Source organism: Ophidiomyces ophidiicola, assembly GCF_022830035.1.
Source record: "Ophidiomyces ophidiicola strain CBS 122913 chromosome Unknown scaffold_21, whole genome shotgun sequence".
NCBI classification, from domain to species: domain Eukaryota; kingdom Fungi; phylum Ascomycota; class Eurotiomycetes; order Onygenales; family Onygenaceae; genus Ophidiomyces; species Ophidiomyces ophidiicola.
In genome coordinates this window covers 110,404-135,477 of record NW_026054661.1, presented here as the reverse complement: position 1 = coordinate 135,477, position 25,074 = coordinate 110,404, and the positions used below count along the sequence as shown (strand labels likewise).

The window sequence follows — 25,074 nt, the reverse complement described above, 5'->3', positions numbered from 1 at the left end:
ACCCGCAGATGCCGACGCGAAGATGGGTCTGCTGATGTTGCTACGGAGGCTATACTCTCTGGACACCCTCGACACTCGTTTTACAGCCTCTGCAACAGCGCCGCTGGGCGCAGCAAACTCGAACCAGCATGCAGGAGAAACCAGGCAGACGAAAAACAGTACTGCTACATCACAATGGAATACGCCCGAGTTTTACGCCTACTATGTTGTTTTTCTTCTCGCAGTTCCTTTGATGTTCAAAAGCGCAATTGACGTCTCTAAAGGTGAGCTCGGGCTGGCTACAGTACAGTCTTCGGATGGTCGCTGAAATGTGAGCTTAGAGTCTCACCCTTCTTACTCTAAGTATTCTGCACGCCTTTCTACGGGCTGGATACCCGGCCGTAAGGTGGTATGTGTTTTACGTCTCCCTTTTTCACTTTTCCCTGCTAATATATCTCTCGCTATCTTAGGACAATTCGGATTTGCAGTATGCGAGTTTTCGGGATAATATTCCATATATGGCGCTGTTGCTTGTGATACATCCTTTACTTCGCCGGGTTTGCGCCTACTTTTGGCCTATGGTGTCGGCGGAATCTTCCCTGGTAGCGCCTGACAAGAGCCATTCTGGATCTGGTTTTACATCGCTTGTTGCTGCAACCGCTCGTTTTGAACAACGGGTTTCGTTCGATTATTGGTTTGCGCTGTTATTTTTGGTAGCACTGCATGGGTTTTCGGCCTTCAAGGTCTTAGGAATACTAATGGTTAATTATGCCATGATAAGACGACTCCCAAGAGTTTATATACCGGCATCGACGTGGATGTTTAATATCGGCATATTATTTGCAAACGAACTTTTGCATGGATATAAATACGCGAGTATTACGTCTTTCGTCGTTTCTTTGCTTGGTCTCGGCAAGGAAAGTGGTCTCGTGACCTGGGGTGAATGGCTTGACAGCTGGGGAGGCCTCGTTTCACGATGGGAGGTGCTTTTCAATATTACGGTTCTTCGCCTGATCAGCTTCAACCTGGATTATTACTGGAGTTTGGATTTTCGTGCTGGAAGCCCGGTTGAGGTATGACCCGTACACACGTTTCCTATTGTGTTTTTTTTTCTAATTCGTCAAAGAAGAAGCAACTCGATCCCTCAAACCTGTCGGAACGCGACCGGATAGCTACTCCTGCGAAACAAGCGTATTTCAACGTGAGGAATTACTTAGCATATGCGCTATATTCGCCTCTTTACCTTGCTGGCCCCATAGTTACTTTTAACGATTATGTGCACCAACAACAATATCGTCCTCCTTCAGTCTCGAGAAGCCGCACCTTACTTTATGGAATTCGTTTCCTTCTCACATTACTCTGCATGGAGTTGATACTCCACTATATTTACGTTGTCGCAATATCCAAATCGTCACCGAACTGGTCCATTTATACCCCTTTTCAACTCAGTATGCTAGGGTACTTCAACCTCCACATTATTTGGCTGAAGCTGCTTATTCCCTGGCGATTCTTCCGTCTATGGGCTTTAATTGACGGAATCGATCCACCAGAGAACATGGTACGATGCATGTCTGATAATTATTCTGCACTCGCCTTCTGGCGTAGTTGGCACAGGTCGTTCAATCGATGGGTGGTACGGTATTTATATGTTCCACTCGGAGGTAGTCGAAATGAACAAGGCCAGAACACGCTGTCCTCCAAGGTTCGCGGAATTTTCAATTTCCTTGTTGTTTTTACGTTCGTTGCGCTCTGGCACGATATAAATCTTCGCCTTCTGATGTGGGGATGGCTCGTTACGCTCTTTGTACTTCCTGAGATAATCGCCAGCATGCTGTTCCCGGCACATAAATGGCGCTCGGAACCAACGAAGTATCGTATTATATGTGGAATTGGCGCAGTTGGAAATATCTTAATGATGATGGCGGCAAATTTGGTTGGATTTGCGTTGGGGTTAGACGGTTTGCAAGGCTTACTGAGTGGGATTTTGGGATCGTATGCAGGCGTGGCGTATTTGATGGGAGCTTGCTCGGCTGTGTTTGTCGCAGTTCAAGTTATGTTCGAGATTCGCGAGGGAGAGTTGCGCGCAGGCATCAGGTTGAAGTGCTGACGGGTATAATTCCCTCTACCTGTAACATATATTTGCATCGGTAGCGAGAGCGTATTGGATTCTCTAATTCCCAGCTTTGCACCTCCCGCCTTTTCACAGACCAATAAAGCATATACAATAGTGAAGTTTAATTATGGGCAACCATGTTATTTTCCCTGCGGCGTATGAGGTGTCAAGTGTTGTCCAGAGGGAACGGCCCTGATATGAGCCATAGAGGCTGAGAGTGGATAGATATTTCAAAATCAGAGATTTTAAGCGACGATTAACCGTATCGAAAACGAATCCCAGCTGAAAAACACGGAAGTGAGCCGCGTAGGTGCCGAAGACTGAGGCAAAGCGTTGACAGGGGACGCAAATTCCAGGCTCAGTGCGTCTTATCGGACGGCAGTAACCCATGGAGTACCAGAAGGTGGTTTGGCAACAAAGTTGACCACCGATATTGAAAATTATGTGAAAAACCGGTCACAGACAGTTTCATCATGGGCTTGTTGGCATGCCAGGCTGCATACCCTTGCCCGGCACTTGATACACTTTATTTTCCCCCAATACCCGCAAATTCCACAAAAGACTCTCGGTGGTTTTCGGCTCACATTCGTAGGGAAAGTAGCGCGCGAAGCGTTATATGAAAGGGGTGGTTCGGAAAGAAGTGTCTGCATGATCCGCTCCGAAGGTGCCGCCGGGATGTAAGATTTGAGGAGAGGGTCATGGTCAAACTCGGAAACGATTAATTGGGATACTTTAGGTTCAGACTGCGATTGAAATGCTGCTGAAAGCCTGGCTCCAACCTTCCGAGCGGCTTTGCTACTTCGCCCACTGGGACGCGTTCCGGAAGGCGGAGCAAGCGCGGCGGCCGCTTCTTCATCGTCGAGGTAGTTCTTGAACGTTTTCTGGGACATCAAAATACGGCGCACGTTGGGTGTGGTTTTAGTTCGTGAAGCTATAAGAAAAAAAGCCCGTAAGTTATCAAGCAAGTAGAACGGTTATAAGTCAAACCTTTTGACCCAGTGTCTTTTTGTTTAGTTGGTATCGGAATATGAACATCTTTGTGGTTATCTCGGTCCAGTTCCGCAAGGCGTCTCAGGACTGCATTCTGCTGCCTTGAGCTTCCTTCGTCGCGACTGATAGCGGCATCTCGCGCGCCGCGTTTACGACCACCAGCCCTTCCGGACGCGGTGACAGGCTGACGGATATCTGGGACATAAGCCCATCCGGGGGTAGGAGCATGGTTGGCCCCAGATAAGACTTCGATAAGATTTGACATAAAGATTGTATGAAATGTATGAGAAAGAATGGTGCCTTTGATCAGCGCTGTCGATTGTCTGGATGATGTTTTTAGAGCCTCAAAGTCAATGCACTGTTTGGCTTGTTTGCATGAGGCTAACTAACTACCTGTTAGTTAGTTGGGAGTTCCATGCCGTCGAGCATGTTTGATGAGAGCTATACGGAGTACTTGGGCCTCCAACGTTTCAGTGAGATCCGGTACATGAAACAAAGGCGCCTAGTTAATACTTTACAGGGGCTCTGCTGGAAAAGAAATAAATAAATAAATTGGGACTTGTAATATGCATCCTCGCTGGCCTAAAGCTCGTAAGAAATTGGACAGGGAGTGATAGACACGCTCTATATATTGAAAACAGACACCATTAACCGCTGCTTTCCGTAAAACAATCTACTTCGTAACGAAGTCATGGTCTAAACAATGTGAAAGGGGAGATAAAAATTAGGGTATCTAAAACAGAAAAAAGCGAGAGTGGAAAGAATAAAATATTAAAGGAGCAGTATAAGAGTGAAATCATAACAGAAAAATCATCCAGCATACCATATACCATATCATTTATCATCACTTTTTCCTCTGCAGCTGGTCCAGCTTGCCTTCCAGTTCATTCACATACGTGGACAAACGTTGCGTTGCAGTTTGCAAAGCCTGTAGGAAACCAAAACGAAGTCGAAATAGGGAAATTCGTCAGCCTCTATAAATGACGCGACGGCTTGGGGCCATGTAAAACACGAAACAACAATCAAGAATCCAGTCTATGCCTGAAAGGTCTATTGTTCCCAGAATACTCGAATCAAGAGCGAAGTTCGGTATTTCTTTTGTTCTTCAAATGCAGTAACGTACGTAGATGTCTTCCGTCAGCATCTCATTAGATAGTCTGTACTCCTCCAAGATATAGTAATAAATCGATGAACCGGCGACTGCAGAGCCGAAGAGAAATCCAAATATTCTAGAAAAAAGGTATATAAATTAGACGAGCCCAAGGCAACATGAAAGGTAGAGCATGAACTAACCCTCCTCGAAAAGCACCGATAGGCCTGTGCCTGGGCAGTGCTGCCTCAGCGGTGCTGAACAGCCTGTTGGAGGTACTAAATGGAGCGGCTCGGTGTTGAGAGCGTGTCAGCACTGCTCGCATGAGCGGCGACAAAGCCCTGGCGGCCATTTTATCGGGGATAATAGTAGAAACTTGTGTTGAATTAACAAGTAAAAAAATCCGAGTTGGGTGTTATGGAATTGCGACGCGACTGTTGTGATTGAGGGTGCACTGGCTTGGCGATAGAGGAAATTCAAATTGGCGGTGAGGTTGTTCGACAGAAGTGGACTGAAGCAGCAAAACGGAATAGAGTCAGTTTTATTCCACAGCGTTGAAAGGGAAAGGAGATTGTCACGGTGGGAATTTTTTCAAGAAAAACAATTTTACCAAGCAGTTTTAGCGGCCGGGCGGTCCTTTCCGCCACCTAAATTCACCGCGCCGACAAGTATCCCTGTGCCGCGGATTATACCAGAAGGTACTTCGTGTACGGGTAAACTAATCATCTTACATGAGGATCGATGGTCTCCGTATTTGCATGCAGCGTCAATGTACCAACTACAGTACGGAGTACTACTTCATTGTGATGATAAAGCATCGTCACTTGTCCCATAATGCTGGCAGATATATGGCATAAAGGCTTCTCAAGCTTCATTCTTCATATCGGGCACCCTTTCTTACCTGCTGTTTAAACCAGCTTTGACTTAGTTTTCAATAGTAACTATATCCTTGCGCAGAATATCTTGGGAGAAAGTCTTGCTTCACAATGGCTTGCTCTCTCCTCAACTGGGTGAAGAGCATCATGAAGGTATAGATGGAAGGCAATAGCAACGCAAAAGAAAAGGACGGCCGGAATGATGTATTTCATACAATATGACTCCTAACAGGTCCCCTGTGACCAAGTATCCTTTTGAGCAGCCCTTGTTTAACCTTCAGATGCTGAATTTCTTCTTTTCTTTGGGAAGATATGTACCGTTTAGTGGCTGGAATGTATGTAACTATATACATGCATATCTGTATGAAGATTCATCAACTAGCGATGGTAAAATCATTAAATAAGTCTGCCAATAAATCATTTTTGCACGCTGGCAAGTCCGGGTTGGCCATACTGTACATACTTTCAAATGCATGTATACTAAGGCGTGCAAAAAAAGGTCTCAACAATCGCTCCACAATCTCATCCTTCGCAGTTTCTCGGCTCAGGTCTGTGCTAAGCCAAAGCTGGTGGAAACCATCCTCAGAATTGCCAGCCTCCTCTATAGTAGACTCGGCATTTCCAGAGCTTAGAGCTCTAGCAACCTCATCTGCAAGTGCTGTGGACTTCCAATAATCAGGAGGGTATATAACGTCAATGGTATCAGTAACAAAGAGCCACTCCTGCAATTGAAAGTCATCCGGAGATGTAAGCAGTAACGTCTCTAGAAGTTTGCATGCTTGTAGAAGAGAGTAAGGGGTATAAGTTTCTGATCGTTGACAAGGAATAGTGGAAATCACGTCCTGTAGTTCGGCATTGATCATGGGCCAAAAAGGAGCAAGATGAATAGTAGAAGTTTTGAGAATGAGAGCTCGGAAGACCATATAAGTCTCGGCTCTGGTCACAGAGGACGGCGACGAGATATCAGTCGCAGCAAGAAGATCCTCTAGTTTCTGCTGAAGAGCAGAAAGATCGCCACTAAAGTGATCTTCGTCTGCTGTTAGAATCAACAAGGCGATTCTGCGAAGGTTTAACTGGGACTTCCGATCTGCATCGAGCCGAGCTGCAGAAGCACCCACGCCAAACATTAGGCCGGCTGAGGTGGGCTGAGTAAGTCGAGTTAGCAAGTCTGGAAGTCGCTCTTTGTCTGTCAAAGTCCATTGCCGCAGAAGGTCCAGCCAGTTATCCTTCACTAGATTCAGTTTCATGGCGAAAAACTTGGGGTCATTAAATGCATCCGCCACATCCTTCCTCCAATATTTGGAAGCACTGGGAACTTTTGATACTTGTTGAAGAAGCGCCAAGATATTGCTATTGACATTTTGTGGGAATAATCGGGAATGGAAGAGAGGAGCGAAAAAGTGCGTAGATATATTAGAGGCCGCAGAGCCTATTCGATCGGCGTCACCCAATGTAGTCGTCAAAGCCGGAAAAACCGAGTATAAGACGCTGTATATATCGTCTGACCCGATGACTCGATGCTTGCTTATTGCAGCTTCTTGTTTTTGAGAATCGTGAATTGTTTGAACTGTTTCTTGTGAAAATCCCATTGGCTTGCTGGTTGAAATAGCAGTAAGAAGTCGTAGTAGAATGTCCTAGAATCCCTATCAGTACCTTGTATATTTCACGAAGAGGGATGCCAACTCACTCCCAAGTCTTTCTTTGCACGGTAGTCCTCACCAAATGTTGTATTCTCCATCTTTTCCCCAAGGATAGTCGCAAATTCTAACAGTCTAGGGAGAATCTGACGATGCGGGAAAGGATTAGCGAGAACATCGCGAAGGAATGTTGTACAGTCCGCCCAGATTTCATCTAGCATATCCTCATCCAAAGATCTCGCATATACTACCAGGAACGTAGCCAAGTCCGCTTCAGTCAAGTGTGCTGTCATTGCTGACTTACGACTAGGGTCCAGAGCTGCAGGGTTCGTGCGACTGTATATCGCATTGAATAACGCAGGAACCGCTATTTTCGGTTTTGATCCTTCCAGAGTATGGAGCAGATTAAAGACAGACCTTCCTAGGGAATGATTCTCCTCTCTGGTAGATGTGCACCAAAGTTCAATCAAAGTCTCCAGGCAATCTAGGGTCTCAGCAGTAAACATATGTTCTAAAATGCGTCGGGATCGATTTCTCATTCGCAGCGAGGTGAACTGAAAGGATGCATGGCATTCGGACTTTCGTGCATCCTTACCTCGACCATTGTCGCCCCACGTCCATATAGAAAAGCACAGACGTACTGCATCTTGGAAACAGAGAAGAACAGTCAATCGGTCGTTTGCTGTAGCGCTACGAGACTGGCTTGCTTCTGCAGCAAATACACCTGAAACCATGTTCCCAAAAAAGCTTTGCGGCTGATCCGGACTTTTTCTCCCGGATGCATTTGCTTCTTCAAGAAGTAAACGGTCATGCCCGGTAGCAATGCAATTTTCCAAAGCGGAAAGAAGAGAGATTGTCACATGCTCTGGTTGGCAGTAGGAAGAACTTTCAATCTGCTGAAACGTAAGCCGTAGCTCATTGAAAGCAGCATTAATTTCCTTGCAAATACAGTCCACCAGCTTTAATAGCACTTGGAAAATAATTCCTAAATATAATGGCAAGCATTCACCCAAAAAATGGACCCATTTATCTACAATGGGTTTGGAAGACTTCGAACAAATGCCTTTTGTAAGGCACAGCAACAGCTGAGGTGGAGGTTGCGGTAAGTGAGATATGACGAAATCCTTATCTAATTGCTCGCCGGTCAATGACAACCGTGAGGCATGGGGTCCAGCTTCTATTGAGCTCTTGCGCTGATTTTGGTTGGAAGCCATAGTAGCTGATAATTCCCTAGTTTCGTGTGCGAACCGGACTTTGAGTGCTGGAAGAATGGCATCTAGTAGGGGACTTTGTAAGCTAGTTTCGTTTTGATCTAGACAAGCCAAAAGCTGGTCAAGAAAGAAGGTGTCAAGGTTAAGCTGCTGAAGCGCCTCTGCATTTGAACCTGATAATAGCTGGTTCAGTAGGATAAGGGCAGCTTCCGGAAGTTGTTTTCCATCCATTCCCATAGTTTTAGATATTTCTTGCCGTTCTTCTACTAGCTGCATTGCTATTTGTGCTAGGATTCCCTGTAAGGTTGGTTCTTCTGAATACATATGAGCTATTAGCATGTTTGGCTGGACTAATATATATAGAAACTCACCTTCATTTTCTAAAAGAACAGCATGTTTGTTAGGGTTGACAAGGGGTTTAGATGTTAACGCAGACCAACCAGCATTGGTCAGGGAGGCGATGGCATTTGAAATGGTCTTTAGCAGATAAAGGCATTGTCCACCATCATCTGGGCTAATTGGAATGCTAAGGTCATGAGGCTCCTGAATAACATTGGTTTTGAAGCTAGAGAATTTGAGAAGTCGAGAGACAAGAATATGCAAAGCCCTAACATCCAGTAAATATTTATTATCTATACTATAGTAGGATAGCACATACTGATATGCCACGGAAGGGTCTTGTAGCCATTGTTTCACGAGAGAATGTCCTCTACCGGATTCAGAGGAAAGAAGGTCTAAAGAGAGAAAAAGGGGTCGCTCAAGCAATGATAACCGGTATGTCAATTGTGGATCTCTACCAGTCGAAGTGGGATCAGCAGGTTGATCCAGAATTGCGCGGGACGCGGAACGGCCGCTGCCATGACTATGGTTCCAAAGAACAAGGAATCTTTCAACTTGATCAGATGTTGCCCGGCATGATGGACTTGAGGTCCCGCAAGATAGCATTAGTGAAGTAACTGCGGCTTCAACTAGATGATCCTGCCAGGTGATGGAATGTAAAACCCAGAAGCAGCGGGCTGCTTCAACGTGAAATTTTGGGCTTGACGCTGGTAATAGCTCCCACAATTGTTGCACTAAGGAGGGCACAATATCACATACTTGATCATATGAAATATATAAGCCGCTTGAGTGGATAGAATAGAGGGAAGTGACAACGGAACACATTGATGAAAGGGTGGTCATGGATAGTACCGTCGATGTTTTATTTGCAAGCGAAAGCGCATCATGCATTGCCTCATACAAGTCTCCGTCCTCGAAAATATGCGATTTTGGAGTTTTCTTGAGTAGGGAGATAAGAAAATTTACCTGCTCCCTAAGTCGAAAGGTTCGATCTCCTGATTTCAGAGTGTTTAGCACTTGGGAGCAAGATTGTCGGAGAAGCAGTTCTGCCAAAAGATTTGGTGCAAAAGGTGGAGTAGGGTTTTCAAGCGTGTTTCTTGTTATAGAGTAGAATCGGAGTAGTTTCGTTGATATTTCATTGGGTGTCATGGAGCTTGTATCTGCTAACTGCTGACTTGGGTGTTGATCATGGGGCGGCTTCTTGATGAACGCTCTACTTGGGATGAAGCTAAGTAGATCACGAGCGACGGACGATGCTTCATCAAATGCTAATTTGAATTTCTCAAAATTCTCCACAGATGATAATGATCTCATAGTTAGCAGAACTCCAAGAAGCAAAAGGGGAACATGAGTGATTAGCATTTCCTCTTCTCTGATATTGAAGTGGGATATAATGAAACCACCAAGCTGTAGATCCAAGAGAAGATTTTTGGACGAGGTATTGTTCACATTTGGCTGGAAAACCAAAGAAAGTAGTTCAGAAAAGATTAAACTGCTTTCCACCCCATCAAAAAAGGCACCTGCAGATCGGATAACTTCATCAAGCATGGATTTTGAGGTGGCAACTTGGTTATATTGTTGCACGCTGCGCATTATTGGGAGGAACACCTCTGGCACAACCAATCCACCCACTTCCCACCGGTCCATCAGTGAAAGTGAAATTCGAAATGGTTTTGCTCGTTCTTGGGGAAGCATTGAATTCTGCCTTATCATCTGTCTGATACTATTTACCAGCGGTTTCAGACCAAATCGTAGGAAGTACTCAGAGCTAGGGATTCCCTTGTGGAGCTTTGATATCAAATGTCCACGAGGGGCTTGGCGTAATTCATCGACATTCTCATTGCCATCGTACGCAGAATCAGGGCCCAGGAACCAAGCCCAAAGTCTGCGATTTAAACTCATGTCTCTTCGAATAACGACGCCTGCAGCTGCTGCGACAAGTAGTTCCAAATCTTCCACAATGATCCTGGACTCTAGTACAGGAGAGTGAAGAGGCAAATGGGTGACCAGGAGGTCCAAATAGTTTCGTTGGACGAGGAGTTGGCTGTCAGCCAACCCAGTCGCGAAGCATCGAACCAGAAGACCTGGCTCAGGAGATGTCAAAGACTTGATAGAGACCGAAAGCTCCACTTTCTCTTCCGGTTGCTCCTGATTTTGAATATCCCCGCCAAGTTTCGGCAAATTGCGGTTTAAATAGGCCAAAACTCCCATTCTTCGTGTAGGGTTCGTTATTGACGCGAGAAAGAGGCATTGCCAAAAGTACTGGCTTCCAGTTGGCATATTAAACCTATTACTTGGTTCATCGGTTCTGCCATTTGAGACCTCTCTAAATTTATTCACAATTCCCAATGTGGCTTCAAAATCCTCACTGGACTCCTCCTCAAGACCAGGAAGCAATGCGAGTAGAATAGCCTTTAGAGCGGGTCGAATGCATATTGGGTCTATTTTTACAATGTATTGTTCAAACAGCGAGAGCACTAATGGTCGAACGGAGAGGGACGCAAATGTAAGGGTCGGCGCGATACCTGGCAGATATAGTGGAAGATCACGAGCAAGATCATCGGGCTGCATCGAGTTAGAAGTCACATAGATATGAAAAAAGGGCCTATAGAGAGTAGTACCTTCAGTAAAGCAAATATATAAGCGTAAACCTCCAACGTTTTCTGATGAACGCCGGAGGGTAGAGAGGGGTTCAGACACTGGGCCAGGCGCTTCGCAACTAAGGCTTTCTGAGGGACGATTGACAAAGGCGGAGGATGGGATTGAAGAGCCTATTGGCATGTATTGTGTCAGCTGTGTGAATTCCCCCGTAGATAAGTCCGTACCTTGAGAAGGCGGCTCAGGAAGGAAATGTAATCTGCCCATTCTTGGAGAGCCGTATCAAACAAGGAGAGAGCCCGTTCCACATTCGAAGCATACCGACGATAGGCTTTGTCCGTTTTTCGTTCATCTAGAATATTAAGAGCATCAGTATATGCTTTATAATGGTAGGATGGTGGTCATGTAAGCTACCTTCGTGCATGCGGTTCCGGTGTTTTGGCAACGAAGCTTCGGAGCTCGCAGGGGACGATGACCTCGCCAGATTACCCGGATCCAGACTCATTATTGTGTCGGGCCAAAAGAATATGCTTCTGAATAAAGTGTACTTTCATCTTTCGCTGATGAGCAATTGCAGTTCAATGTTGTGGTGGATGAGGACAGGATGGCAGTTTCATTCTCCAAAACTCACAGAGCCGGCAACCAGGCCATGGCCAGCTAGGTTTTCTCTTTAAATCCAGATGCCGGTTCAATCCCATTTCATAGCAACCATTTTACAATTTTGAGCATGCCGTGAGGTAGTAACATTTGCGGACAATACTGGAATCCAGATCCGCAGAATACCATTGGAATGCTTTTCTGAGCGTTACATATGTACTGTATTTAACTTCGTGGCTATGTATACAACTAGTTACAGCAATCACTACGCGTTTTCAACTCAATATAAAGCATGTTCGCTACATTGAGCCTATCCATATATTGAGTCTCCCACTCTCAAGAAGTAACAATATTGAAGAAGATTCATTTAAAGTAAGATAACTACATAGACAAACACATAAATTTGTTCATTCATCTGAAACTAGTGAATATAAATACAAAGATCTCACTCACTTATTCAGACAGTAAAATATGATCATTTACATAGACTGTGGGGGGCTTCTATGTAGCACTAGAGCTTGACAATCTTTCTGAGAGTGGTTATGTACATATGTACATATGTGTCTCTACGGAGTACAAGTGGACGAATGATTCTTTGAACCATTCTTTGCCTGTAGATTAACAAGGTCCTGTTAGAAATCGATGTACTAATGCACCAATACTCTCTTATCTCTCTGCACATTCTGCCAGCTTTGTGTCAACAATGAAGAACAATGCATTTTGACATCTATCAGGGGGCAATGTGACCCCCCTCCCCTGTCACATGATTAAGCCATTTGACTAAACAGGTGATCTTATTAGGTGTACGGAGTGTGGAGTAGGCTGTTTCTGTTCACCTTTTTAGCTGAGAGTGGCTTAGTCGCCTGACAGTTTCCCCCTCCTCGGCGGCACAGCTCCAAATCGCTTGCATTAACCATACACTGGATAGAGGAGTGTGCTGTTATGGATACTGGCCCCACAAATATCGTGCGTTACTGAAATTCTGTCCCTTGCAAGGTGTTTTCATGGGAAGAGTGGTAGAGAAAGAGCACGGGTGAAGCAGAGGCCTAGGAATGGTGCTTTGTCACAGTTTCATCACAAATTCCCGCTGATTTTCCACGCGAATTTAAACATGACTATTATTTAGTTACCATGGTAAATAACCGGCACAAGAGTAAATAACCTTTGGCATAATAGGGAATCACTGTTCATTGCATCTGTTCAGCCCCAATCAAGCTGGGAATCAACATAAATCTCCTTGTGGCGTCCACTGGGGGACCATCCAATGCATATGTGGCAATGGGACATAATGCAGGTATGGGGCCAACCATTAAATGACACACATGTTTCAAGACTGCCTACAATACATCCAGTTCAGGAGTTTGTGATGTCAATCTTTCAGAGGTTTGTTGGCCATGGCAATTGCAAACCAGGCGGCGCCGTATACAATCAGCTGTGGTAACAATCAGCTGTGGTAACGATGTGAAGACGGATGTTGTCGACTAGTTTGAAAGTCCCCATTTGAAAGTCCCATATTTGTCCTCCCTTATGCCTCTCAAACAGGCAACAAATCTGTGAAGAGTGGCAAAGCAGAACAGAATGTTCAGTGGAGCCATTCATCTTCTTGTTTATTAACTGTGACCACAAGCCCTTCTATCATCATGGTTTCCACTCTTGTTGTGTCTCAAGCAAGAATCTAGAGAAAAAATAACTGCTTCCCCTTTGACACCAACGGATCAACATGAGTTGACCTCCAATTTTCAGTCAGCCACTAGAACTGAGTGATCTCCGTGGCTTAAGAACAGGGCACCACAACATATGAAAGTATTGATCCCATCCATGTGAGCCGTTATCTCAAGCCAATCTCTACTTTATTTAGTGTTAGACAGACTGAATATACATTCTCCTGCTGTACTGCCAGTTGAGATGGATATTGTGAATTTTGGGCTGGCTGATGAGTTCACTGCTGATCAGGAAACATCGTTTATTCCCGCCCGCACATTATCAGAGATGGGATTGGATCAGACCAAAGTAACCGAATAGATTGCATGTTCTCAAGTCTACTCCGTATTGCTGGATGAAATGATATAAATACCTCTGCTGGCACCTATTCTATCAGACCTTGACAGAAATCCAAACCACCCCATCCATTTACTACTTACTGTACCAGCAGAGCCAGAGCCGAACTGTGAATTTCCAAGATGCTTTTCTCTAAGGCTTTTTTCGTTACCCTCGGTTTGATTTCAACCGCCTGCGCGACTGCCCAAAGCGATCCGGATGTTAAGGGTGTTAAAGATGGGGATGATAACACGATCCTCCGATCTGTCTGGGTGCGTTGATGTGCCGTGTTAAGGGAGAAACAAAGATGTATGCTGACTGTTCGAACAGATCAAGTTCAATGTGCGAAAGGGTGGTGACCGGGAAGACTGGTATGGTCCTGGCTGCCACGACCTCCGAGGCACCCCGTACGTAGCCTCTTTTCATTTGTATCCTATTAAATGTTTATCCAGCTCTGCATCAGCTAAAAACTACCATTGCAGGGAGATCCAAGGTTATGAGATCCGTACCGCGCGGGGTGTCCGTGTCGATATTTGGTCGTGAGTGTCCTGCCCTGTCAGTGGAGTTCCCATACTTAATGCATATGATTGTAGGGGATATCATCAGAGCGGCACCAAATATTCTCCAAGCTGGACTGGCCCGACCAATGGACAACGCAGGGTTGGACCATACCATGTTGGATCATTTTGCATCAGATACACCTAAGCTTGAAGAAGCGGTGGGATTCTTTTCGGGATTGTAACTTGTTGGCCAATTACCTACCGCCTTCATTCCAAGCTTCAATGGTGGGATTGGATCGGCATGGAGATTAAAGCATCCTTCATTTCACTGTATGTGGTAGATCTGGATCCATAAGATCTGGATCACACCACTTTGTTTGTCATAGAGTGATGCACAATCAGAGCTACACTCTGATTTGCTGTGTTGTCTCACATTGAGTCTAGTCCTTCACTTATATACTCCATACAGCATCTAGATTCCTCTTCAATAGAGATTAGATGAACCAGACACTTCACTTCAGGAATTTCAGCTTATAGTTTGTAGTCATGAGCTGCTGACACAGTTAGTTTTCTATTTCCACTATCAGTGTCACGTAATATATAAGCACTGTCTTATGGCTATTGGCCACACATTGATCACAAAAATTGTTTTCATTGTATGAAGACACAATTAATTTATGAAAGATATGAAAAGCATAGCAAAGTTAACAAAATTAACTAGCGAGCAGAGCTCGCTCACGTTGTTTGCTACCCCACTCTTTCTGGTAGCTGCTATAAATGCTCCTCAAGATTCTATAAACAAAAACGGTGAGAGCGAAGCTCGCCTAGCCCAGGATGAGTAATCAAGGATTCTTTATTATGTCATCAACCTTGCTAGCGAAGTTTAACTGGAGGGCCAATCACGGTAATAGGGTTTTGATGTGGTAACGCATTAGAAAGTTAGGGCTTAGGGTTTAAGGTGGCTTTGTCATGTGATTACCCAGGCGACAGTCTAGCTAACCATGATCCATGGACTCACTACTACGGAGTACGGTGGCCTTGATATTCCTGAAATAAATCCTTATATGGAGTACAATTGCCTACTATCCTTAGCCTAATATAAAATCTTTGAGACAGAGAAAGCTAGAGCTCCCAACAATACATTCTTCTGTTCAAATATTCCATGAAGAAATGGGGAACGATTCTAACACAATGCCCCCAACTGCCGGTGATAGGAACAAACTCCAGTTCTCTAGGATAGATGAAGACACCAGACCAAATACACTATACTCCCAGCTTTGTCTGTGTCCAAATGCTACACCACGAGTTGGGGCAGTTTCTGATTCTGTATTAAGGGCTGGGTATTCCGTAAGCCAGGGTCTTCAATCAAGGCCTACGACGGCTTTGTCTATCGAGGATATAAAATCACATAATTTTAAAGAAACCACAAGAGATACCCGTACTCCGTTGAAGGGATCCTCAAGTTATGAAGATCTTGCACACTTAAAGTACAGTTCAAATCCCAGTCGAAAAGGAAGTGAAACGGCAGATTCTACCAGTGTTGAATCTTTATTTCCGGGTCAAGAAACGCCAGTCGAGGTCGGAAGCATCTTTGGTGACTTTGGCGCCACAGCGCCACCGCAATCCCAATGGGACCAGGAAGGAAAACATCGTTATACACTTGACGATAGTCTTAGTGTACAGAGAACTTCTTTAGATATTGATTTTGAAAACGAGTTTGCCTCCCCTGAGGAACTCGCAATAAAGGACGGAGGTGAGCGAAACGCAATAGCCAAACTTTGGCCTCAAAGCTTCTCACATTATTTTCTTAGAACAACTCTTAGAAAGTTGGAGACAAAAGAAGAAACATTTTTTCATACTCTCGTCCGCTGGTAAACCGATATATGCACGACATGGGGATGATAACCTAATATCTCCGTATATTGCCATCATCCAAACCATAATATCTTTTCATCAGGAATCAAATGATGTTTTAAGGAGTTTTTCTACAGGAAATACTAAAATTGTTATTCTTTCACAAGGCCCTCTGCATCTTGTTGCCGTTAGCTGTCTCCTGGAGAGTGAAACACAACTTAGAAACCAGCTCGACGCCCTTTACATGCAAATACTATCAACACTTACTCTCCCAGCTCTACAGCACATTTTTAATATACGTCCATCCACAGACCTGCGTCGTCCGCTTCAAGGAACTGAGTCTCTCCTGTCATCTTTAGCTGATAGCTTTACCAGGGGTTCTCCGTCCACTCTTCTCTCTGCCTTGGAGTGTCTGAAGCTTCGAAAGTCACATCGTCAAAAAATGAATAACAGTCTACTTAAATCAAAAGTAAATGCTCTTCTTTATGGACTAGTCGTCGCTGGGGGGAGGCTTGTGAGCGTGGTCAGACCTAAAAAGCACTCTTTACATCCGGGAGATTTGCAATTGATATTTAATATGATATTTGAAGCTGACGGCGTTAAAGCTGGAGGTGGTGAGAGTTGGATCCCCATATGTCTTCCAGGTTTTAACAGTGGGGGGTACTTGTATATGTACGTCAGTTTTCTCGATCTACACCAAGACCTGCGTCAGAACGACGAGAATATTAAGAAGGATGACGCGGTAGCTATCATCCTTATTAGCGCAGATAAGGAGAGCTTTTTCGTTTTACGCGGCATGCGGGATTCCGTTGTTCGGGTATGCCATTTTCTCCTTAGTATAAAGCCAAGTGTTGGAACTGACATATCACCTTAGCAAATGGAAAAGGACGGGAGCAAGGAAGCTATTAGAGTAGCAATTGAGAAAGGCCGCCCATGCACCACGGATATTATTCCAGGAACTGTTCTCCGACATTTCCTCTATAAATCTAAAACAAACGTCCAGTTCACCATGTCATCTTATTCCCCGGATTTTGCCACTCCCATTGTAAAACGAAGGTTAGTTGACATGATCACCAGTTACAGATTGACCTGACAAGAAAAATATAGACTTCTATCTACCTATCATGCCTTGCATGACAGTGTCCATGCGAAGCATACACATATTAAGGTTCAGCACTGCGTATCCAATTTTATGGATTCTTTAGCATGGATCACCCCAGCATTTGAATTGTTCTGCGTAGCTTCCCCTGGTAGCAATAGGAATGCGTTGTCTAAAAGTGCAAATAAAGTAGTTCAATGGGTGCAACAAGAGGAAGAAAGACTCTTTATCATTGGTGGGGCTGTAAGCAATTCTGATCAGCATTGACTTGGTTGATGCATTTTTCAAAAACCTATAAGACTAACTTTTATAGGTCTTCTAACACTAGTGGTCACCTTGGGTAAATGCTACAGCACTATAAACAGAGACAAACTAGTACCATTGATACAAGGCTGTATTCATTATCACCAGCATGATATAATGCAAAAGCTGTAAAATTGTGCCGGCATCATACTCGTGGAAACAGTATGACGCACAGTTCGTTTTAACAACACAAAGATAGCTTGAGATAGTATCATGCGCCTCAAGCTCGGACTCGCCCCATATGCTAGGAGACGTGGAGCTATGTGAATCTAGGGTAGGTATACATCTATGTATGTACGTACGTATGTATGTACACATGTGCCGTATAACGATGTCAGTGATGCCAAGGAGTTTATGGCATTGGTGGAATAGGTATGAGAAATCATGTTGGCATCATGCCAATGGAAGTCTCGCCTCGGTTTGACCTGCGCATGGATTTTGATTTAGGTTGTGGGGATTTTGATCTTCGCCGCCCTGCTTTTGTTTTACTACTTGATCCGCTCGAAGCTTTGTCTCTCCTGGTTCGCCTCGGTGCTCGTTCAATCTTAGCGCGAGAAGAGGCTCTTTTTGATATTCCAGCTTTACTAGGATCGGTCCCCGAAAACTGGTACTTAGTTACTATCGCAGATTAGTAGTTTACCCTTTCAAGAAGGGATGCTGCTTACATACCTCGAGATTTGAAGCTCGTAGCCGGCTGCGGTTCAGTATCAAAGTATTGACTCCGGCTTTGCCCAGAATACGCTGAGGCATATGTATTGTCTTGGTATCCATTATAATCTTCCTCATCATCACTGATGATCGTGACAACATTATGGTTAGGGTCAGGGACAGGAGATTCATCCTTAGCATCACATTGTGCTTCGATAGTAAGTTCATCGTAACGCTGCTTAGACATTTGTATTAGCCTTAGAAATTTGTCGCCATATAGATCTACTTTTTCGGAATCTACACCAGGAATTTGGAGAAGTTGTTCTTTGTCTATTCAAATAATTAGTTTTTAATATTCAATTTGAATCCAAATTCTCATACTTTTTGGAAACCGAATTCCCATTTCACGTAGGACACTGTCCGAAAGCGGTTGAGAGCGAAGATTTTTCTGCAACATTATCTATAAAAGGTTAGAAAGTCACCTGGAACGAATTTGTATGAAGACCTACTTCTTGACACTCCTTCTTTGCCACTAGCAAAAACTCATCTAATATGGCTGTTTGAAGTCGGCTCATATTTCCTCGGCTCCCGTCATCCATAATTCGGGGCCCAATATCGCGTATCTGGTGAGAAATGGGGCTTGCGTATTCACGCACAGGTTCAAATCCGTCACTATCTGCTGCGCTCTCAAAATCGTAGTCATCAGCATTTGTCAGGGTGCCAGCACGACGTCGAGAGAGGTTTGGTATAGGAGATGAAACATTCGTCGATTGGGGAAATTCGTCCATCGCCGCCCGAACGCCTGTACTGGTCGTATCGCTCCGTTTTCGAATCTTCTTGGGGGGTTTTAAGCTCGCAGAATGACCTTTCTTTGGTTTTGGAGACGATCTCACAGCGAGTGTGAATTTACGTCGACCGGAGCGAAACTCAGCGGCGTTAGGCCCAAGTTCCACAAATTGCTCTGCAATGCCTTTGTGATTAGGTATATTTCTTTCAACCAAGGCTCCCTCGGAAAGGAGTTTTCCAAACAGCCGCTCAACATCCCCCCGGTCTAGATGGGAACCCATTCCATACTCTTCGAAAGTTGTATGTTCCTGTCGAAAGAATCGCTTTGGTGTAGCTCCTCTAAAGATGTCAATACAGTATAATACGGGCACCCGTTCATTTCGAACGCGGTTGACAAGTTTTAACGCCGAGGCGGCATATTTAGTAAAATCGATGATTTCATGTTTGGATCCAGATTTGCAATTATCGCAAGTTTGTTTGCAGTTTTCCCGTTTAAAAGTCTCACTGAAATATGCCAATATCTGAACCCGTCGGCAGTCACTTTTGTTTTGGCAAAAGTGAACTACTTGCTGTAACATCTGATGTTGTCTAGCTTTTTGCTGTGGATCCTTTTTGCATTTCTTTTCATCATCAATCATTTTTCGAATTGCCACGACATCTCGGTATCCGTAGAAGAGAAAACATTCGGACCGCTTGCCATCTCGTCCAGCCCGACCTGTTTCCTGATAAAAGCCCTCTAAGCTCTTTGGGACGCTATGGTGAATTACAAAGCGAACATCTGGTTTATCAATTCCCATGCCAAATGCGATTGTGGCCACAATAATGTGCAGGCGGCCTTTTTGCCATTCTCTTTGAACTCTAAGTCGTTCACTGGCATCCATGCCGGCATGGTAATGCTCGGCTTTGATTTTATGCATCGCTCGCAGGTCACTGGCTACCCTTTCACAGTTTTTCCTCGACAAGCAATATATGATACCAGTCTTACCTTTATATTCCTGAATTATTTCGGCGATGCTAACAAGGACCTCATCATAGTTAGTTTTGATACGTACTTCGTAGGTCAAGTTCGGGCGGTTAAAGGACTGTGTAAATTTCTCGCAGCCTTGCATACTAAGGTTATGGATAACATCGACCTGAACATTCTGTGTTGCAGTAGCTGTAAGGGCCATCAAAGGCACCCCAGAAAATTCGCGCCTAAAATCGCCTAGTTCCTTATAGTCTGGTCGGAAGTCATGGCCCCATTGACTCACACAGTGCGCTTCGTCAATAACAAGTCGCGCCAGTTGCTTCCTACGATATAGCTGCCTGAGAACGTTCTGCATGACTGTACTTCTTTGAACCATTTCTGGGGTCACATATAAGAGTTGAATGTGCTCCACGACATTTGAGCTGCGAAGCAGAGAGAATACTTCACGGCGTGCTTCAGCACTTAACGAGCTGTTGATGAAACTGGCCTTAACGCTTAGAGACCGTAATTGATCTACTTGGTCATCCATCAGGCTCAAAAGCGGCGAAATGACCACTGTTACCCCCCGAGTACGACCAGACTGGATGACTGACGGCAGTTGATAGCAGAGCGACTTTCCTCCCCCAGTTGGCATCAAGACAAATGCATCTTTTCCACTGAGGGTTGCATTGATGGCTTCAAGTTGGTGGGGGCGAAAGCCACGAAGGCGGAAAACATCTTTCAAAGCCGCTTTGACATCCATTGACCACGAATAGGTCATGCCCTCGATCACTCCATGGGTATCCAAGTCCTGCGCTTTTTTCCGTATTGGCGACCGAATCAAGTTACCATTTGTTTCCCGGAAAACCTGTCGGGAATGTAGCTGTGGCTCTTTGGGAATAAACAAGTCACTATCAAATCCAGCTACTGCCTGGAGGATATCATCATCGGCATCAAAGTCAAATTCAGAATTTGCCCGGGCTGTCTCCAGAGGAGTTCCCATGTTCCTAGAAAAGAGGTCCTCATCATCAAACACATCATCGTCGTAGTCAAAATCATCGATATTCTGAGAAGTAGAAAGCTTTCCTATACGGTTTCCGGGAATTGGTGTCTGCATGTTGCTTCTATTAAAACTCCCAAAATGGCCCGTAGACGTTTTATTAATTGTCGGGCCGGTATTAGAGGTGTGTTCAAGCCCTGCGCGATCGAGCCCATTTGAGTAATATGCTTGCCTAGGACAAGCGGAAACAGGCGTCGGCAAAGGCGCTACGGATGTATAAGTTGAATTTTCAGCATGTTTACTGGAAAGTTGTGTGCCAGAGACAAGAACGGTGTGATTCGGTATCTCAGCGTTGGTAAGCGGTGCGATGTCAAGGCCGGCTTGTAAAACCAAGTCTGCCATCTTGGTCTTTTGCTTATGCATTTCTGATTTTAACTTTCTGAGTTCTTCAACTGTTGAAGACAACGAAGGGTCATTTCCAGATATTGTTTGGTGGACCAACTCATCTCTGAGCGGTTCAAACCGACTAAACAAAGAATCATATAATCCCCTCTCTTTTTGAAGATCTTGAACCGCCTTGATCTTTACGGCTGAAAATTTTACTTCATCAAGCAGGGGCTGAGGAACCTCTCCTTCCATCACATGTGAAACAATGACATTTGCTTTTTCTGCACGCTCAGCTTCCAATTTCATGAGAATATCGGCAAGCTGGGTGGGGCTAAAATCCAAAGGGCAGAGTAAGGCATCATCATTTCCAGTGGAAGAGCCGATATTGATTATTGTCGAGGTATCTCTATTTTTATTCTCTTCACAAAAAGTCCGACTCTGACCAAGGTTTTTCTCCATAATAGAAGGCTTGTAAGCAGGGGTCTGCGCGGCCGGCGTCTTTTGGCCACTCTGCATTAGACGTGGGTACAAATCGATAGTGTTTTTAGAGCAATTCTGAGATGGACTACCGTTCCTCGAAAGCCAAGAAGCAATATTGTCATGGTTTTCGGAGTCGCTGGCGGCTATGAGCCCAGTGTTAACACTCTCCCGCTTTGGCGTGTTCTCAGCCTTGAAATCGGGCGCTATTACAGCTTTTGTTTGGGTACATGATTCAGGGATATCGTATCTGGATATTTCCATCTTAGGACGATAACGACGAATGTCGGATTCGTATTCATCGCTTTTCCTCTTTTTCCCTCGGTGAGTTGCTAATGGTTCTGCGCGAGTTGCACAATCCTCTGTCCACAGCCTTTCGGGTTCCCCAAAAGCTGAAACGGTACCAGAGGACGAGGTATGAACATCGACATCGTTTGTTAGATCGATGGATTCGATGTCATCTGGTAGAAGATCGGGAGCAAAAGTGTATTCACCCTTAGAAGATGAAGACAGCGATGAGCTTTGCTTCTGAAGTGTGGATTGGGACGTTCCAGAATTCCTGGCTATTTTGAACAGGGCATATTAGCATAGATCACAAGATTATTTCATAGAAGCAGTTGACTGACGCGAAGGTCGAGATCGAGATCTGCTCGAATTAGGCTCTTCCAAAATAAATTCGCTCTTCCGTTTCGAGGAATAGCTAGGGGATCGCTCTTCTTTTTCCTTGGGTTCTAGGCAGAGTAGCGTCGCTTTCGATGCGGAGGGCGGTGCAAGGTTGAGACGGGCCATATTATCGTTCTCAGACGCCGCGCCAGCACCATCATTATTCAAAGTAGGGTGGGAGTCAATGTCAACTACCTGAGTAGAACATGGTGCCGTGCTGTTTGCAGTGGGTATAGGAATAGGAGTGCTTCGGACAAGAGCGTCACGCTGGCTGGGATGTTGACTGCCAGTTTGAAGTCGCGTTTGGATGCTTGGAGTGGAAAAGGAGGAAACGCGGTTCAAGAGCCAATCCAAATGATGTCCCAGATTATGCTTTGTCATAGATGCGAGTCATATCTGTTCACCATGAAGGGCCGTCAGTGCATCCTAGCGTTTTGGGGTTTAGAGATGTGGTCTGCGGTTATAGTCCTCGGCGTTGTTTGGAGGTCGCGTGTTCACGTGATGGTATTAAAGTTTCGGTACATCGCGTGTCTCTCAAAGGTGGGTGGGCGAGAAGTCACTCTACTCTGCACTTGTTATCGGGCCGAACCCTCCAGTAGTCAAAATAGAGAGTAAAGATCTGAAAGCCACGTAATTCATATGTATGAATAGGAGTTGTGAAGGATTTCGCATCTGAACCAACTAGCGCATATCCCTTGAAGGGTCTTACTATTTTATACCCCGCAGGACAAGCCCACCCGTCTACCTTGTCGCTACCGGGAGTTGGCTGTCCGACATTTAACAGCTAGCAGAAGAACCACCATATTCGAAATGGGTGTAAAAGACAAGAAGGCAAAGAAGGCGGAGCAAAAGGCTCGTGCTACAGCCAAACAGGCGAAGAAGGCAGCGCAGAAGGAAAAGAAGGGCAAAGCAAAAAGCAACGCACAAGACGACAGTGACGCAGAGGATGTTGACTTAGATGCCGTGTTAGCAGCCTATGCTGAGGAGCAGGCGAAATTCTTGAAGGTTACAGAAGCCAGCAGTAACCCACCAAGACCTCGTTCGTCTTCCACACTGATTGCATCACCGTCAAATCGAAACGAGCTTTTCGTCTTTGGGGGTGAATTTTATGATGGGGCTCTGGCTTCTTTTTTCAACAATCTATATGTCTATCTAATTGATAGAAACGAGTGGCGAGAGGTGACAAGTCCGAATAGTCCGCTACCAAGAAGTGGGCATGCGTGGTGTCGAGGAGGGAACGCTGGAGGAATTTATCTTTTTGGAGGTCAGATCACCTCAATATAAACCTACCGGTCAAAATATGAATAACAGTGAACAGGAGAATTTTCTTCCCCAAAACAGGGGACTTTCTATCATTACAATGATTTTTGGCATTTGGACCCCTCCACCAGGGAATGGACTCGGTTGGAAACTAAAAGCAAGGGCCCTCCAGCACGCAGTGGACATAGAATGACATATTTCAAGGTAAGAAAACCCAAAGGTAGTACTAGTTGAGTATTCCATTCTTATCATCACTGACATATGGTCAGAACTACATTATTCTGTTTGGCGGTTTTCAGGATACCTCGCAACAAACAAAGTACCTCCAAGACTTATGGATCTATGATTGTTTGAAATATACCTGGTATAACCCAGTTTTACCACCTGCATCACAAAAACCTGATGCTCGCTCCTCTTTTTCTCTTCTTCCCCATGAAGCGGGCGCTGTTGTCTACGGAGGCTACTCAAGAGTCAAAATGTCTGTTACAGCTGGAAAGGGCCAGAAGGGTGGCCCTCAGCGTATGGCATTGAAGCCTGTAGTGCACCAGGATACGTGGTTCCTCCGCATCACGCCTCCGACAGCTGATGCACCAGCGAACACGCAGCCAACCGTCCGATGGGAGCGTAGAAAGAAGCCTGCCAATCCCCCAAACCCACCCCGAGCAGGAGTGACTATGGCATATCATAAAGGACGTGGGATTCTTTTTGGTGGTGTTCATGATGTCGAAGCGACGGAGGAAGGCATTGATAGTGAGTTCTTTGACCTCCTATACGCTTGGAATGTAGAACGCAATCGTTTCTTTCAGCTGTCACTGCGAAGACCGAGAGCCGGGAATAAGAAACAACAAACTGCATCTCAGATGGCAAAATCACGCAATCGAACCAGGGCAGATGAAGAGGAGCTCCTTCAAAATCTAGCTCGTTTGGAGGCAAAAGGTGGCTTAACACCAGACATTCAAGAAATGGACATCGACACGGCGACAAAAGAAGATGAGGAAACCGAGGCAAAACTATCTTTACCAGTTAAATTTGAAATGCCTCACCCGAGGTTCAATGCGCAACTTGCTGTGCAAGAAGACACGCTATTTATCTTTGGCGGGACATTTGAGCGCAATGACCAAGAATTCACGTTCAACGACTTGTACTCGATAGACCTGATGAAGCTCGATGGTGTCAAAGAGATCTTCTACGAAGAACCTGAACACTGGAATGATATTGCCGAGGCAGAGAGCGACGAAGAAATGGAAGAAGACGAAATAGAAGAAAGCGATAACGAAGAGGAAGATACTGAGTCTGCCTACGCTCCGTCTACTGTCCCAACTGAAGTCACAGAGGCGACCCCTATGGAGACGGACGCGGATCAGGAACTAACGGAGCCTCAGCCTCAAGATTCACGTCCTCATCCGCGGCCGTTTGAGAATTTACGAGATTTTTATACCAGGACTTCAACAGAATGGCAAGAATTACTGCTGGCCAAACTTAGAGACAGCGATTCAGCAACTGAAAAGACCATCAAGGAGTTGAGAAAGGACGCATTTGATTTAGCAGAAGAAAAATGGTGGGATTGCCGGGAGGAAATCACTGCTCTAGAGGACGAACAGGAAGAGGCTGGTATTGGTGAAGTCGTCAGCATGTCTGAAAGAGGAGATATCCCATCCGCTGGGAGACGAAGATGATGTATGTAC

At 45.1% G+C, this 25,074-nt stretch overlaps 6 protein-coding genes across 6 annotated transcripts; 4 read left to right on the top strand and 2 right to left on the bottom strand.

Annotated features, from left to right (window-relative positions):
• Positions 1-22: 22 nt before the first annotated feature.
• GUP1 (glycerol transporter) lies at positions 23-2,086 on the top strand (the record flags this gene model as incomplete). Its single annotated transcript, XM_049253839.1, has 4 exons — positions 23-263; positions 321-388; positions 450-1,052; positions 1,106-2,086. The coding sequence occupies 4 exons, from the start codon at positions 23-25 to the stop codon at positions 2,084-2,086; spliced, it is 1,893 nt and encodes a 630-aa protein (XP_049107151.1).
• A 446-nt stretch (positions 2,087-2,532) lies between these two features.
• LOZ57_004798 (uncharacterized protein) lies at positions 2,533-3,347 on the bottom strand (the record flags this gene model as incomplete). The annotated part of the gene is made up of 2 exons (XM_049253838.1): positions 2,533-3,023; positions 3,080-3,347. 2 exons carry the CDS (start codon positions 3,345-3,347, stop codon positions 2,533-2,535), a joined length of 759 nt encoding a protein of 252 aa, XP_049107150.1.
• A 2,074-nt stretch (positions 3,348-5,421) lies between these two features.
• LOZ57_004797 (uncharacterized protein) lies at positions 5,422-11,337 on the bottom strand (the record flags this gene model as incomplete). The annotated part of the gene is made up of 7 exons (XM_049253837.1): positions 5,422-6,681; positions 6,735-8,209; positions 8,267-8,502; positions 8,554-10,799; positions 10,856-11,005; positions 11,060-11,184; positions 11,247-11,337. 7 exons carry the CDS (start codon positions 11,335-11,337, stop codon positions 5,422-5,424), a joined length of 5,583 nt encoding a protein of 1,860 aa, XP_049107149.1.
• A 2,272-nt stretch (positions 11,338-13,609) lies between these two features.
• LOZ57_004796 (uncharacterized protein) lies at positions 13,610-14,171 on the top strand (the record flags this gene model as incomplete). Its single annotated transcript, XM_049253836.1, has 4 exons — positions 13,610-13,738; positions 13,797-13,873; positions 13,949-14,005; positions 14,060-14,171. The coding sequence occupies 4 exons, from the start codon at positions 13,610-13,612 to the stop codon at positions 14,169-14,171; spliced, it is 375 nt and encodes a 124-aa protein (XP_049107148.1).
• Positions 14,172-15,157: 986 nt separating this feature from the next.
• Positions 15,158-17,241, top strand: MON1 (Vacuolar fusion protein mon1; the record flags this gene model as incomplete). The annotated part of the gene is made up of 5 exons (XM_049253835.1): positions 15,158-15,719; positions 15,778-16,637; positions 16,695-16,876; positions 16,928-17,162; positions 17,233-17,241. The coding sequence occupies 5 exons, from the start codon at positions 15,158-15,160 to the stop codon at positions 17,239-17,241; spliced, it is 1,848 nt and encodes a 615-aa protein (XP_049107147.1).
• A 5,698-nt stretch (positions 17,242-22,939) lies between these two features.
• Positions 22,940-25,065, top strand: KEL3 (Kelch repeat-containing protein 3; the record flags this gene model as incomplete). The annotated part of the gene is made up of 3 exons (XM_049253834.1): positions 22,940-23,393; positions 23,448-23,593; positions 23,659-25,065. 3 exons carry the CDS (start codon positions 22,940-22,942, stop codon positions 25,063-25,065), a joined length of 2,007 nt encoding a protein of 668 aa, XP_049107146.1.
• Between the last annotated feature and the right edge of the window lie 9 nt (positions 25,066-25,074).